The sequence below is a fragment of the Oncorhynchus mykiss genome, chromosome 3, assembly GCF_057628025.1.
Source record: "Oncorhynchus mykiss isolate SJ-2025 chromosome 3, ASM5762802v1, whole genome shotgun sequence".
NCBI classification, from domain to species: domain Eukaryota; kingdom Metazoa; phylum Chordata; class Actinopteri; order Salmoniformes; family Salmonidae; genus Oncorhynchus; species Oncorhynchus mykiss.
This window is the reverse complement of record NC_143024.1, coordinates 88,973,232-88,989,255: the sequence shown is the minus strand read 5'-3', so window position 1 is coordinate 88,989,255 and position 16,024 is coordinate 88,973,232. Positions and strand designations below refer to the sequence as shown.

The 16,024-nt window shown below is 43.9% G+C and overlaps 2 protein-coding genes and 1 pseudogene across 2 annotated transcripts in view; all 3 read left to right on the top strand.

Moving 5' to 3' along the window:
- LOC110520616 (FERM and PDZ domain-containing protein 4) overlaps positions 1-6,061 on the top strand; it is a 73,170-nt gene extending 67,109 nt beyond the window's left edge. Inside the window, exons 14-17 of the mRNA XM_036975241.2 lie at positions 183-315; positions 412-1,413; positions 1,786-3,039; positions 3,555-6,061. Of these exons, the coding sequence (XP_036831136.2) occupies positions 183-315; positions 412-1,413; positions 1,786-3,039; positions 3,555-3,559 (2,394 nt within the window). The 3' untranslated portion in view covers positions 3,560-6,061. The remainder of the gene's footprint in view (positions 1-182; positions 316-411; positions 1,414-1,785; positions 3,040-3,554) is intronic.
- On the top strand, positions 3,698-4,492 carry LOC149984716 (uncharacterized; annotated as a pseudogene).
- A 1,792-nt stretch (positions 6,062-7,853) lies between the features above and the next one.
- On the top strand, positions 7,854-15,963 carry tlr7 (toll-like receptor 7). Its single transcript, XM_021598013.3, has 2 exons — positions 7,854-8,047; positions 12,015-15,963. Exons 1-2 carry the CDS (start codon positions 8,042-8,044, stop codon positions 15,186-15,188), a joined length of 3,180 nt encoding a protein of 1,059 aa, XP_021453688.3. The 5' UTR covers positions 7,854-8,041; the 3' UTR covers positions 15,189-15,963.
- The last annotated feature ends 61 nt before the right edge of the window (positions 15,964-16,024 follow it).

Sequence of the window (16,024 nt, the reverse complement as noted above, 5' to 3'; positions counted from 1 at the left end):
CTGGTACTTTGCCTTAATAAGCAAAAATATCATATTCTGTAATAATATCAAGCAAGGAAATGAATGCTCAATGAGAACCATTAGAATAACACTAAGTATTATCTTAATTCAGCTCTTGACATTACTCTATCTTAGTCTATTTCCAGTTAGTGTGTGTTCATTGTTGTCCTCTTATCTTCCAGCCCATCACTCTGCTAATGGAGTCCACTGATGCAATGAATCTGGCCTGTCTAACTGCTGGATACTACAGACTACTGGTGAACTCTCGGCGTTCCATCTTCAACGTGGTCAAACCAGGGAATGTAGACAACACCGGTGAGTCTCTAGACTCTATACAGTTCTAAGTCCATACAATATAACTGCTATTGCAGAAACCTGATTATCAACCCCTGGTTTGGTTCCTATCCTCAGGCCATGACTCCAGAGTAAAGCAGGTCTACCAGGCCATAGAGTGGACATACAGCGCTTCCTTTAGGGGATGTGAGGAGCACCAGCACCACAACAACCAGCGCTGCACCAGAGAGCCCTCCACCAATAGAGACACAGACTACATGGACCCTGGCTATATTACTGAGATCCAGCAGCCGCCCCAGTACTGCATGCAAATGGCAGAGAGGGTGGATGCCAGAGGGGGAACCAGTGGTCCAACACATCCCCAACCCTACCTCTGTGTCCCCAGGCCCAAACCCCAGGACTCCCCCCGCAGTGCCAAGGTCTCCTTCACCTTCGGGGATCCTCTGTTAGACAGTGTGGACCCCCAGAACCTGGGCTACCAGAGGCTGATGGAGGAAGGCCCAGAGGTTCTACACGACCCCATGTATGAGCGACTAGATGAGGATTACAACAGCAGGGATCTCATGGGGATGGCCGGGGAGGGATATCCGTACGCTGACAAAATCTTCGGCAACACCGAGTGCAGTGAGGAGCCGCTGCTGCACGACATCTGCTATGCGGATACCACAGACGCGGACGAGGACGAGGAGGACATCAGCTGCGAGGAGGACATGGGACTGATGGGGGATCTGGACAAGGCTAGGTTCCTCACGCTCTCTGGGTCCAGCGATGACATCATCGACCTGACCTCCCTGCCCCCGCCATGGGAGGGTAAGGACGAGAAAGACAACGAAGATGTGTTGCTTCACTCCCTCAACCTGGCCATCGCAGCCCCGCCCCCAGGCTTCAGGGACCGCTCTGATGAGGACGAGCAGCACGTGGGGGGCCGGGTGCCTGTCAAGAAGAGCCAGGGGACCCGTGATAATATCCCAGTGTCCATCATAGACTCAGTCACCACACAGGTGGAGGAGGGCCTTGAGGGGGCCCTGGACGAAGCTGTTGTGTCCACATTACAGGCCCTGGAAGCCCTGGCAGCTTCTGAGGAGCAGAGCCCAAAACCACAGTCAGAAAATAGCACAGGTTCTTCTTCTTACAAAACTGTAACGTTTATTCATTAACACCACGAAAATTAACCAGACATGAACATTTTTCATTTGTTGTTGTAGATTTTTCAATAAAAAAAAAACATTTTGTTCTGTGTTTCCATTTTGTGTGTGCAATGTGTCATTCATTTTGAACGTAAAACATTTGCTGTGTGACACTCATTTTGTCTCCAGAGCTTTTTTTGTGTATCATTTTGTTTGTTTTTATAATTTATGAAACGGTGCACAAATGCATTTCAACTCATAGCTTTCATTCTTTTTGTACCAATGAAATGTGTACCATTTTATAATATCTCTCAGGTGCCTCAGGTGAAGTTGTTAATAAAATGTCTGTCTCTCTGGCACACAGGTATCGAAATATCAAGGGCATTTAGCCCCGAGTCCTCGTCAGACTCTGGCAACGAGACTAACTCCTCTGAGATGACAGAGAGCTCAGAGCTGTTCGCTGCCCAGAAACTGTCTGAAACCCACCTGAGACTGTATGTGGCCACCACTGAGGGCTACCACACTCTGACTGAGGAGAAAATAGAGTTGCCTGTAACACAGTATGAGGACGGGAAGGCCCTGGCCATACAGCACGACCCTCAGGAGACCCAGGGGGAGGAGGAGGAGGAGAAGAAGAAAGAGGAAGGGGCCAAGTCCTCGGGTGTGTCATCCACCCAGATCCTATACTCAGAAAGGGGAGAGATGGAGCCAGAGACCAAGGAGACCAAGTACCCCACCGACTACTTTAGCAAACTGCACATGGGCTCTTTGATGTGCAAGCAGCCAGGAAAGCACAGTGACCCTGAGGGCAGGATTCAGGGAGATACCAGTGACTCAAGAGAAAAGCAAAACATCAAAGTCCACTCAAATAGAGGGGAGCCACCCAAATATAATGCTATTGTAAGGGAATCTCCGTACATGAACCAATTCGAGTTGGGACGAACGCCATATCCGTATCGAGAGAAGCCGCCAAGATATCACCGGCCGCCTGAAAACAAAGTGGTCAACAATCTTTCCCCAGACTGTGTGAATGACTCACAAGCCTCCCTCTCTGGCAGGGTAACAATTAAGGGAGACAAGCAGGACTGGGATGAAAGGAGCCAGTGGTTAGATGCTGATTCACACTCCCATGCCAAAGACCCCCACAGTACCCAGGAAACCAATTTACCCAGCAGCGACCGGCAGCAGCAGCAGTCGAGGATCCCCTCAGCTGAGCAGGATGTGACGCGGCTATATGAGTACCACCTTAGTAAGCACATGCCATCGTTACAGAGCAGCGAGGGTGTCCACTCCCTCCAGAGCTCACAGTGTTCCTCCATAGACGCTTCCTGCAGTACAGGAAGCAGCAGATGTGTGACGCCCAGGGACTCCCCCCTCTGCGCTGGAGAAAACATGCATCTACTTTCGGAGTGTTCCCTCAAGGGAATGGGCCATATGAATTGGGAGGAGAAGGCGTATGGCACCCAAGGCCAGGCCACACAGCAAGGCAAGGCTAGACATCAGACCATGGACCCCACCCTGCTGAGGAAGATCCACGCAGCCACCAGTGCCGAGCCTGGGTTCGGTACCGTACGAGGAGATGACTGCCACCGGATGCCCAAGATCAAAGAAACCACAGGTACAACTAAATAAGTGTATTTATACAATAATACAGTGCATGAATGTGTAGCACAGGAGGCTGCTGAGGGGAGGATGGCTCATAATAATGGCCGGAAAGGAGCGAATGGAATGGCATCAAAACACATGGAAACCAATGTGTTTGATATATTTGATACCATTCCACTGATTCCGTTCCAGTCATTAACATGAGCCCGTCCTCCCCAATTAAGGTGCCACCAACCTCCTGTGATGTGTAGAGGATTGTTGTAATAATATTCCTGTGCGTGAGGCCTTCTCAGTCCATTATACAACACTTGCTGCAGGGAGAGTTGGTCAAAGTGCTGAAATGCAGCGTTGTTCTATTTTACACCATTCTCTAGAAATCAAGCCACGCTGTGAAAGCATAATTAGAGAAAAAATCTTTCTAAAAAAGTCCTCTGATGAAAACAGGAAAGGGTGATGAGAGATCAAAGCAATGCACCATGTTGTCAGGGAGATGCTTAACAATTCTCTTTGTATTTCTGCTCCCCCTAGTGTAGCTTGTACACAGCTGGAGATGGCTGGTGGGAAAGACTCCTCCTCAGCTCTCTCTGAGGTAAACGCCGCCGCCACCACCACCAACTCACTACCATCATTTACCAGTAGCAGCAGCATGTCCAGAGTCCAGTGTTCCCAGTGTGCCAAAGCAGCAGGGGTGCCACAGCCCTGAGTCCTTCCCACACTGCACCCAGGCATTCCTCTCAAGCGTACACCCATGTGAACGTATCACAAGCAGCCTCAGGAGTCGGATGTTGAGGAGTAGCTGGAACAGCATCACACCCTGGATCTGGGTGCCTCGAAGCGCTGCTGGAAAAAACAAAAGCCACTCTGAACGGGAGGAGCGCCCAGAGACTCCAGTCACCCGATGACCCCACCAAGCCACAGAGGGGAGATTAGCTTTTTCCAAGACACTTTCCAAGAGCTTGTCTCAGGGCTCAGTATGGTCTGTTAGATCAGTTAGCTCTCAGTCCCCTGGCAGGAGGCTTTTCAGAGGCGCCTCCATCTTGCTGCCAGCATCACTGGATGCCAAGCAGCTCCGAGCCATGCCACTACCCAGACTGCACCCCAGGAGGTGGTGGATGAGCCTGGAGGAGGTGCCACGGGCCCTTCACTCAATGCTTCCCCAAGAGGAAGACCAACATGGTTGGGGACGATGTAGATGAAGGTGGAGAAAACCCCATCCCACAGCCGTTCTCTGGAGGTCAAAGAACCCAATCACTCCCTAGCAACCTCAGTGTTGAGGTAGAGAACACAATCTCTCTATACACCTCTGGAGCTGAACCCTCCACTGTGGCTGAACAGCTCAACATGGCCAGTGTTGTGACTGTGAGTGATATGAGTCTGGGAACAATGCTGGCCCATGTGAACTCACTGAAGGGAAGACTTACAGCCTCCCAAAGGGGGTCCAAGACACACAGAGAGATTCCCTTTAGATAATGGCCCTGGTGCGCTCCAGTGTAGGTCAGGGGGGGGCCAGAGAGAGGTCCAGAGGTCAGAGGTCAGGTAGCCCGACCTGTGGAGATTCAGCCAGCTGCTCTCCATGAAGGCCCTAGAGCGAGGCAGCGCCTGTAGTCACATGGCCCTGGTGCACCCTGCTCACCCTGACTCAGTTTCCACATGCTCTGCTGCTTAACAAAGGCCTGCATGTCACTGGTGGAGGGCTTTAGCCATGAGAGCCGGCAGCGCGAGCTGGTCGCCAAGGTGGATGAGCTGGTCGCCAAGGTCGACAAGCTGGTCGCCAAGGTGGACGAGCTGGTTCGCCAAGGTGGACGAGCTGGTCGCCAAGGTGGACAAGCTGGTAGCCAAGGTGGACGAGCTGGTCACTAAGGTGGACGAGCTGGTAACCAAGGTGGACGAGCTGGTAGCCAAGGTGGACGAGCTGGTAGCCAAGGTGGACGAGCTGGTAGCCAAGGTGATGAGCTGGAGGTGATGAGCTGGTAGCCAAGGTGATGAGCTGGTAGCCAACGTGGACGAGCTGGTAGCCAAGGTGATGAACTGGTAGCCAAGGTGACGAGCTGGTAGCCAAGGTGATGAACTGGTAGCCAAGGTGATGAGCTGGTAGCCAAGGTGACAAGCTGGTAGCTAAGGTGACGAGCTGGTAACCAAGGTGATGAGCTGGAGGTGATGAGCTGGTAGCCAAGGTGACGAGCTGGTAGCCAAGGTGGATGAGCTGGTAGCTAAGGTGGACGAGCTGGTAACCAAGGTGGACGAGCTGGTAGCCAAGGTGACGAGCTGGTAGCCAAGGTGACGAGCTGGTAGCCAAGGTGGGCGAGCTGGTAGCCAAGGTGACGAGCTGGTAGCCCAGGTGATGAGCTGGTAGCCAAGGTGACGAGCTGGTAGCCAAGGTGACGAGGTCGTCATGAGTTATGTATGCTTGCAACTGCTGAAACGGCTTCGGGCAGTTCCCCCGATGACACATCACTCTACCACCATGTCTGCTATTGTCAATACACCGAGTTGCTCAATTACAACACTCCCTTACAAGTAAACAGAACAACACGGTTGTCTTTCTGATTAGTGATTTCAAAGCCATACATTAGAGACATGGGTTTATTCGACTCAAACCGATGTGAACTGCTGTGACATACCTTTGTCTTTTCTGAATCGTGATGACACTTTTAAAAGAGATTATATTCAGGCCTCTGACCAGAAAAGAATTCCCCTTAGGGTATATACACTGATATTACTTGATAAGTATACTTTTACAAATTGATAATGGGGCGTAATGTGTAGATAGACCTCTATTGGATCTGCATTATATTTGTATTCATTGTATTGAAATATTATTTTACACATGATACATATTATATGACAAAGAGCTCTAGACAAATCAATGTGGAAGAAAATAAATGATATTATGTGATTACAGTCCATTGTGACCTCAATCTTTTTCATTTGCTGAATCCACCGTAGTTTATGAATCTTTGTACATGATCACTGAGTACTTTCCTGTTATTTAGGTAGTCAGCACTGTAACATATTAAAGGTTTAAAACGCTGCAACCTGATTTTGGTCTCCTTTATTCTTCTGATAACAAATGGCACACAATGTAAAGGTCCCATTTCAATTTTCAATGATCAATTTCAAAATATTTCACAAATGTTGTTTTCTTGTTCTCTAAAGCCAAGCCCCTTTCTGCATGAGTGAAGGGAGCTTACTTCATCTTTCTCATAATTTATACCAAAAACTCTCCTGGACCATGTTTGGTTGAATAACAATGTTTAATTATTTACTGTTTGGAAGCTGGAGAGTGTGTCTGCATGGTGTATTCTAACCTTGCCAGGCACAGACAGCGCTGTTTTTCACTGCAGCCACTAGCTAATGTTCCAGTTGTCCCTGCATGCACACCCAACTGATGGAAAGTTTTGTGGTGTGTTTCTCTAAACCTAGGTTTGTTTCACTTTCATTTACAGAAAAAATGAACCTGAAACTGTGGTAACAATATAGAGAAATGTGTCAGCACATGTCTCCAGTAAACACGTTTCCTCCTTTTATACAGTGCCTATAGTCAAAGTCTACACACCCTTCGCAAAGTTTTCACATTTTACTACCTTAAAATTACATCTAAATGTGAAAGGAAATTTAATTGAAATTCTTCCAAATAAATACCAAATTGAAAACTAAGATGTCTTGATTGCATGTTTATTCACACCCCAGAGTTAACACTTGGTGAAAGCAGTTTGGGCAACAATTACAGCTGTGAATAATTTTTTATAAGATTTTATCAACTTTTCACAAATCTTAGGGCAACATACTGAATGCAGTCTCCGCTAACATGGGAACATTGCTTTAAAATTTAAATCACGCTGTAAAGCTGAACTTCTGCAATACGTATTGAAGAGAGACCTAAGGCACCTTTTCCTTTAACTTTTTACCTTGGCTTTGCTCCTTTCATATTTCCTTTGATCCTGACAAATTCCCCAGTCCCTGCCAGTGGCAAGCATACCCATAACATGATGCTGCCACCAAATACTTTGTGTTTTACAACATTTCATTCACCACATTACCAACCTGTATGACAATTTGAAAAGAAGGAAGCCCTAAATCCACATTCTGTTTGCAACAAGGCCCTTAAGTAATTATGCAAGACAACATGGCAAAGAAATGTAATTTTTTTGCCTAAATTAAAAACGTGAATACAATACATCACCAAGTGAAACCCTCTGTATTTGGTGGCAGCATCATGGTATGGGTATGCTTGTCACCGGCAGGGACTGGAGAGTTTGTCAGGATCAGGATTCCACCAGGTATCAACTCTGGGGTGTGAAGACATATGCAATCAAGACATCTTTGTTTGAATATAATTTTTCTTTCACTTTCAAAATGTGGAGTAGGTTGTGTAGATTGTTTGGGGGGGGAAATCCACTTTAATCCCTCTTTAGATTTAATATTAAGGCAGAACATTTTGAAGACCTCAATGCTATCAGAAATAAGACAAACTATATACATATTCCTATCAATAAATGTAAAAAATCAAGGATGAGCACATGCTTGAAAGAAGCTCCATTCACACACAATTAATCAGTACTGCTGCAAACTGCTTAAATTATAATATATATATATGTATATATATATATATATATATATATATATATATGTGTGTGTAAATTAAGCTATTGAATGTATAGTATTGGATTTATAAAACAAGAAAATGCTGATCAAGTGCTTCAATGAAGCCTGCACCAGAAATAGACAACATTGATTGATTTAACAATTTAGATTTTAGGAACTTGACCTTAGGCAACAGTTGTACTATATGCCTATTGATAGATAGGTGTCTAGCATCTGCCTAAAGGGAAGTGGAAACTATTAAAGACACTTTCACTCGCACATCTGTTGTCCTTCGTTCCATCAGCCTGTTGTTTTCATGTTTTCACATGAACATTTTATCGTTCTTAGTACTCCTTTTATTTTACAGTAAGAGAGAACTGAACCGTGAGAACTTATCCACACAAACATTGATCTGAACAATACTGTCTCACATGATGGTAAGAATACCTTTCATATGGTAATACATTTAATATGGTAATACATGTAATATGGTAATATGGTAATACATGTAATATGGTAATACATGTAATATGGTAATACATGTAATATGGTAATACATGTAATATGGTAATACATGTAATATGGTAATACATGTAATATGGTAATACATGTAATATGGTAATACATGTAATATGGTAATATGGTAATACATGTAATATGGTAATACATGTAATATGGTAATACATGTAATATGGTAATACATGTAATATGGTAATACATGTAATATGGTAATACATTTAATATGGTAATACATGTAATATGGTAATACATGTAATATGGTAATACATGTAATATGGTAATACATGTAATATGGTAATACATTTAATATGGTAATACATGTAATATGGTAATACATGTAATATGGTAATACATTTAATATGGTAATACATTTAATATGGTAATACATGTAATATGGTAATACATTTAATATGGTAATACATTTAATATGGTAATACATTTCATATGGTAATACATTTCATATGGTAATAGATTTAATATGATAATACCTTTGATATGGTAATAGATTTAATATGGTAATATATTTCATATGATAATACAGTTCATATAGGGTGCAGCATGCACATCCATTGTGCAAGGAGAAAAAAAAGATTGATGAAAATGAAGAAACTGGGGATTAACCTCTAAACTGTGGATTAACCTCTAAACTGGGGGTGAATCTCTAAACTGGGGATTAACCTCTAAACTGGGGATGAATCTCTAAACTGGGGATTAACCTCTAAACTGGGGGTGAATCTCTAAACTGGGGATTAACCTCTAAACTGGGAATGAATCTCTAAACTGGGGATTAACCTCTAAACTTGGGATGAACCTCTAAACTGGGGATGAACCTCTAAACTGGGGATGAACCTCTAAACTTGGGATTAACCTCTAAACTGGGGATGAATCTCTAAACTGGGGATTAACCTCTAAACTGGGAATGAATCTCTAAACTTGGGATTAACCTCTAAACTGGGAATGAACCTCTAAACTGGGGATGAACCTCTAAACTGGGGATGAATCTCTAAACTGGGGATTAACATCTAAACTGGGGATTAACCTCTAAACTGGGGATGAATCTCTAAACTGGGGATTAACCTCTAAACTGGGAATGAATCTCTAAACTGGGGATGAACCTCTAAACTGGGATGAACCTCTAAACTTGGGATTAACCTCTGTCTCTAACCTCTAAACTAACACGATGGTCGTACCATGGATCATTTAGTTATTTGATTTGGGATTTTAGGACCCCTTTAGATATACATTCAAGAACATACTGAATGTGGCCTTTGCTACTACAGAGACGCATTGAATCACACATCTAAAAATAAATAAGCAATGAAGTTTTTAAGAGTCTGTCCTATATCTGGGAGATACAAGAAAGCTCAGGACATATTTTTGTTTTTTGGACACATATTTAACCTCTTATTTTTGTTGGCACAAAACAACCTCCATACTTCCATTATTTTGCATGGGTTACCTTCAGACAGGCTGTAAAGCAAAACAGAAAACACTGAACGGTTTGGCCTTCCAACTATTATAACCACTCTATGGAAAGGATAGTGGTTATAGTCGTTTTGAAGGCCAAACTGTTCGTACACTACATACATTTTTCGTGAGAAGACTGAATTTCAGGACATCTCATGGTCTGACAAACATCGCTGTAGCTTGGACACCTTCCACCGCAGATGCAGAAGACCAACATAGGTAGATGTGGAGGATTGAGACAAAAATATCGGATTTCTCTGAAATTAAACTGACAGATTTTGATGGGGATTTGTTTTAATCATGTTACTTAGATTGATGCATGTGTGGGCCAATAGACTCTTAATTAACCATGATTGTAAAGGACTCAATAGAGGTGAATGAAAAAGGAAACCATATCACTGATCTTTAACAAGCTTACGTATCGGACTCACGGTCTTCGTCAAAAAACGCTCTGACGAAGGCCGTGTTCCTAACGGAAGCTTTAAAAGCTCTGACGAAGGCCGTGTTCCTAACGGAAGCTTTAAAAGCTCTGACGAAGGCCGTGTTCCTAACGGAAGCTATAAAAGCCAGGACGAAGGCCGTGTTCCTAACGGAAGCTTTAAAAGATCAGACGAAGGCCGTGTTCCTAACGGAAGCTTTCAAAGATCAGACGAAGGCCGTGTTCCTAACGGAAGCTTTAAAAGATCAGACGAAGGCCGTGTTTCTAACGGAAGCTTTAAAAGATCAGACGAAGGCCGTGTTCCTAACGGAAGCTTTAAAAGATCAGACAAAGGCCGTGTTCCTAACGGAAGCTTTAAAAGATCAGACGAAGGCCGTGTTCCTAACGGAAGCTTTAAAAGATCAGACGAAGGCCGTGTTCCTAACGGAAGCTTTAAAAGATCAGACGAAGGCCGTGTTCCTAACGGAAGCTTTAAAAGATCAGACGAAGGCCGTGTTCCTAACGGAAGCTTTTAAAGATCAGACGAAGGCCGTGTTCCTAACGGAAGCTTTAAAAGATCAGACGAAGGCCATGTTCCTAACGGAAGCTTTTAAAGATCAGACGAAGGCCGTGTTCCTAACGGAAGCTTTTAAAGATCAGACGAAGGCCGTGTTCCTAACGGAAGCTTTAAAAGATCAGACGAAGGCAGTGTTCCTAACGGAAGCTTTAAAAGATCAGACGAAGGCCATGTTCCTAACGGAAGCTTTTAAAGATCAGACGAAGGCAGTGTTCCTAACGGAAGCTTTTAAAGATCAGACGAAGGCCGTGTTCCTAACGGAAGCTTTTAAAGATCAGACGAAGGCCGTGTCTCCGATACGTACGCTTATTAAAGATCAGTGATACTTTCAAGAGCAGTGTGCGGTTTCCTTATTCCTTCATCTTGTTCAACTGTTACCATGCACCTGCAAAAAAAAACTGCTCAGATGTGCGAGTGCCTTTTGAATTTTGACTCAATAGAGGTAAAAGGAAATGTTTATATATTGTTTAAGTTATGTCTATGCAGAACAACATAGTAAAGATCAATAGAATCAGAATAAGAAATAGTAGAAAATAAAACATGCTATCACAACCTTTTCATAAATTAACCAACATCTGCAGTAGTTTAGTTGAGCTGAGCCACTGGTTTCTATATTTGTATATTTTATTGAGCAGTTAATTTACTAAATTATTTTAAGACTCTCTTGTGTCCTATGGTTTATGAGAGGCGACATGCAAATAAGACTCGTTATCATTACCCCTCTAGGAATAACACTGTCCTGTTCCCCCAGAGGTCAGATTGTGTTATCATTATCCCTCTAGAAATAACATTGTCCTGTTCCCCCAGAGGTCAGATTGTGTTATCATTATCCCTCTAGGAATAACACTGTCCTGTTCCCCCAGAGGTCAGAGTGTGTTATCATTACCCCTCTAGGAATAACCCTGTCCTGTTCCCCCAGAGGTCAGATTGTGTTATCATTATCCCTCTAGAAATAACACTGTCCTGTTCCCCCAGAGGTCAGAGTGTGTTATCATTACCCCTCTAGGAATAACACTGTCCTGTTCCCCCAGAGGTCAGAGTGTGTTATCATTACCCCTCTACTAATAACACCGTCCTGTTCCCCCAGAGGTCAGAGTGTGTTATCATTATCCCTCTAGAAATAACACTGTCCTGTTCCCCCAGAGGTCAGAGTGTGTTATCATTATCCCTCTAGAAATAACCCTGTCCTGTTCCCCCAGAGGTCAGATTGTGTTATCATTATCCCTCTAGAAATAACACTGTCCTGTTCCCCCAGAGGTCAGAGTGTGTTATCATTATCCCTCTAGAAATAACACTGACCTGTTCCCCCAGAGGTCAGATTGTGTTATCATTACCCCTCTAGGAATAACCCTGTCCTGTTCCCCCAGAGGTCAGAGTGTGTTATCATTATCCCTCTACTAATAACACCGTCCTGTTCCCCCAGAGGTCAGAATGTGCATCTTTCCACATGTGTGGGGTGATACTGCTGGGCCTGTGGTGCTCCTCTTTGCTGGAAGCTGGAAGCTGGTACCCCAAAACCCTACCCTGTGACGTCACCCTGGCCAGCAACAACACCATGGTCAACGTAGATTGCACTGAGAGAGGACTTCTAGAGGTCCCAAAGGACATCCCCAGAAACACCACCAACCTGACCCTCACCATCAACCACATCCCTCACATTAACTCAACGTCCTTCCAGGGCCTGGAGAACCTCACCGAGATCGACATGCGCTGTAACTGCGTGCCCATCAAGATCGGCCCCAAGGACCGCATGTGCACAGAGAGTGTGACTATCAAGACGAACACCTTCAAAGACCTGAGGAATCTGAAGGCTCTGTATTTGGATGGGAATCAGCTTTCCACCATCCCAAAGGGTCTCCCTCCGAACCTCATTCTGCTCAGTCTAGAGGTGAATAAAATATATACCATTCTGAAAACGAACCTCTCTGACATCACTAACGTACAGATTCTTTACCTGGGTCAAAATTGTTACTATCGTAACCCATGTAATGTTTCCTATCAAATTGAGGAGGGAGCGTTTTTACAGCTTGGTAACATGACTCTCCTATCCCTCAAGTCAAATAACTTATCCTACATTCCCCCAAGATTACCGACAAGTCTCAGAGAGTTGTATCTCTATAATAACAAGATTGAAATGGTTACTGACAAAGATTTTCATAACTTAACCCAATTGGAGATACTTGACCTGAGCGGAAACTGCCCACGCTGTTACAATGCACCGTTTCCTTGTATTCCGTGTCCTAACAATTCACTTCAGATAGACAAAAACACCTTTAAAACGTTGACCAAACTGAGGATACTACGCCTGCATAGTAACTCCCTGACGTATGTGCTTAGAGAGTGGTTTCAGAACTGTAAAGAGCTGCGAGTACTTGATCTCTCAACCAACTTTTTAGCTCGAGAGATAGCATTTACTTACTTCCCACGAGCTCTACCCAACCTGGAAGAACTGGACCTGTCTTTTAACTACGAGCTGCAGAGGTATCCAGCTACACTGCACCTTAGTTCCTCATTTTCCTCCCTGAAATCCTTGAAAGTACTCCGCATCAGGGCCTTCGTCTTCCAGCAACTCACCCTCGAAGACATCAGCCCACTGATTCATCTAAAGAACCTGGAGGTCATTGACTTGGGCACCAACTTCATCAAAATAACCAACCTCAGCATTCTAATGGAACTGAAAAGCTTCAAAATAATAAATTTATCTGACAACAAAATATCATCCCCCTCTGAAAGTGGTCAGTCTGTTGCCTTTTCAGGAGGAGAAGCCATACATGGCTCCCCAATGTCAGATTCTGGACATAACAGCAATGGAGAAGTGAGAGAGATTCATTATTTTAGATACGATGAGTACGCTCGCAGCTGCAAATACAAGGACAAGGAGGATGGGACGCTGAATTCATTCGTCAAAACCCAGTGCAGCCAGTTTGGAAAAACCCTGGATATCAGCAGGAATAATATATTTTTCCTTCACTCCAGATTCTTGAACCTTGCTGACCTTAGATGCCTAAATCTCTCTGGAAATGCAATGAGCCAAAGTCTAAATGGTTCTGAGTTTACTTTCCTCACTAACTTACAGTATCTTGACTTCTCATTTAATCGTCTGGACCTTCTCTATTCCTCAGCGTTTCAGGAACTGAGAAGTTTAGTTATCTTAGACATAAGCAATAACAACCATTACTTTGAATCAGAGGGTTTGACCCACATGCTTAATTTCACAAAAAATCTGACCAATCTGAAGATATTACTAATGAACTATAACAAGATTTCTACATCCACCAACACAGAGCTGGAAAGTCTCTCTCTGGAGAAGTTAGAGTTCAAAGGTAACCGTTTAGATATGCTTTGGAGAGATGGTGATACAAGATACATCGACTACTTCAAAAAACTGCTAAATCTGAGGGTCCTAGACATCTCTCACAACAACCTCAACTTCATCCCTCAGCAAGTCTTCCAAGGCCTGCCAGACAAACTCACTAATCTCTACATCAACAACAACAGATTGAAGATATTTAGTTGGGAGAAGCTGATTATTCTTCAGTACTTAGAGGTCTTAGATCTCAGTAGTAATAGCATATCAACAGTTCCCCCAGAGCTCTCCAACTGCACCAAATCTCTCAAGACTCTCCTCTTACGCAAAAATCAAATATCCAAACTCTCTACGTATTTCCTCAAGGACGCCTTTAGTTTGAAGAATCTGGATCTCAGCTTCAATAACATTCAAAACATTGAGCAGACCAGCATCCCTGATGATGTTGTCGATCAAATGGACACGTTAGTCCTGAACAACAACAAGTTCATGTGCAACTGTAACGCCCTCATGTTTGTGATGTGGCTGAACCGCACCATGGTGAACATCCCCAGACTGGCCACCGCTGTGACCTGTGCTGCTCCAGGAGCCCAGAGGGGTCATCCGGTCATCTCCCTGGACCTAGAACTGCAGGCCTGCCAGCATAACTACCTATCCATCATCCTTTACATCCTACTCACATCCCTGGTGCTCAGCTTCATCGCCCTCTCCATCTCCAGCCACCTCTTCCTCTGGGACGTGTGGTACCTCTACCACTTCCTCCAGGCCAAGTTCAAAGGCTACAGACGCCTGTCCTCGCCGAGCACTGCCTACGACGCCTTCGTGGTATACGACAAGAAGGACCCGGAGGTATCTGAGTGGGTGCTGAAGGAGCTGCTTGTTCAGCTGGAGAACCAAGGGGACCACCCCTTACAGCTGTGTCTGGAGGAACGAGACTGGATCCCTGGCTGCCCCCTGATCGACAACCTGTCCCAGAGCATTCACCAGAGCAAGAGGACCGTGTTCATACTGACGAACAAGTACATCAAGAGCGGGGACTTCAAGACCGCATTCTACATGGCCCATCAGCGACTTATGGATGAGAGAGATGATGTGATTGTCTTGATTTTCCTGGAAAAAGTCCCCAGTCACTCAAAATACCTGAGACTCAGGAAGAGGTTGTATAGGCGGTCAGTGATGGAGTGGCCAACAAATCCTCAAGCGCAGCAATACTTTTGGTTTAGCCTAAGGAGTGTACTGGTAACAGACAGTCAAAAACAATACAGTAATCTCTTCAAGGAGACTCTTTGAAAAAGGACAAACACAATGATTTTTCGCCATTTGTTAAGAATGCTTAGCATTGTCCTTTTTTTGTGATTGTGTAATGATTGTGTAATCATTGGGTAATGCCATTAATGACAAAAAGAGGGAAGCAAACCAATGGAGAACTTCCTCAATTAATCTATGAAGATTCTGTTTGATTTAGCTCAGATGGCGGGATTGGGAATCTGTGGCTATGATGCCAGACAGTCAGAGACACTCAAAAACAATACAGTAATCTCTTCAAGAAGATTCTTTGAAATGTTACACTTAGAATACACCTTACCCACTGGGCACACACTGGTTGAATCAACGTTGTTTCCACGTCATTTCATTGAAATGACATGGAAACAAGATGGAATGGACGTTGAATTGACATCAGTGCCCAGTGTGTAGTGTTGATCTTTGAATGTGGTGATTGTTGTAAATTGTAAATTGTTGTTAAACGCTCTGATCACCTGTGATAATTAGCTATCTAGCACGCTCTAATCACCTGTGATAATTAGCTATCTAGCATGCTCTGATCACCTGTGACAATTATCTTAAAGATGGGTTTTAAGGTGTACCGTAAATGTAATGTATCTGGTTTTAAGGTTTACAGTAAATGTAATGTATCTGGTGAGAATGTTTAGATATGAATTTTCATCTCTAATACTGACTGATTATGTTTGCTGTACTGCAATGCTTATAAATATACTGTCTCAATCTCCTATCCTGCTGCAGAGAGTAAGGTAACAATACATTAATAAAATAATGATTCACAAAATGTTTAACTAATTCTGCCTTTAATCTCTTTATGCATGCCATATGAAAGTATTACAATTAAT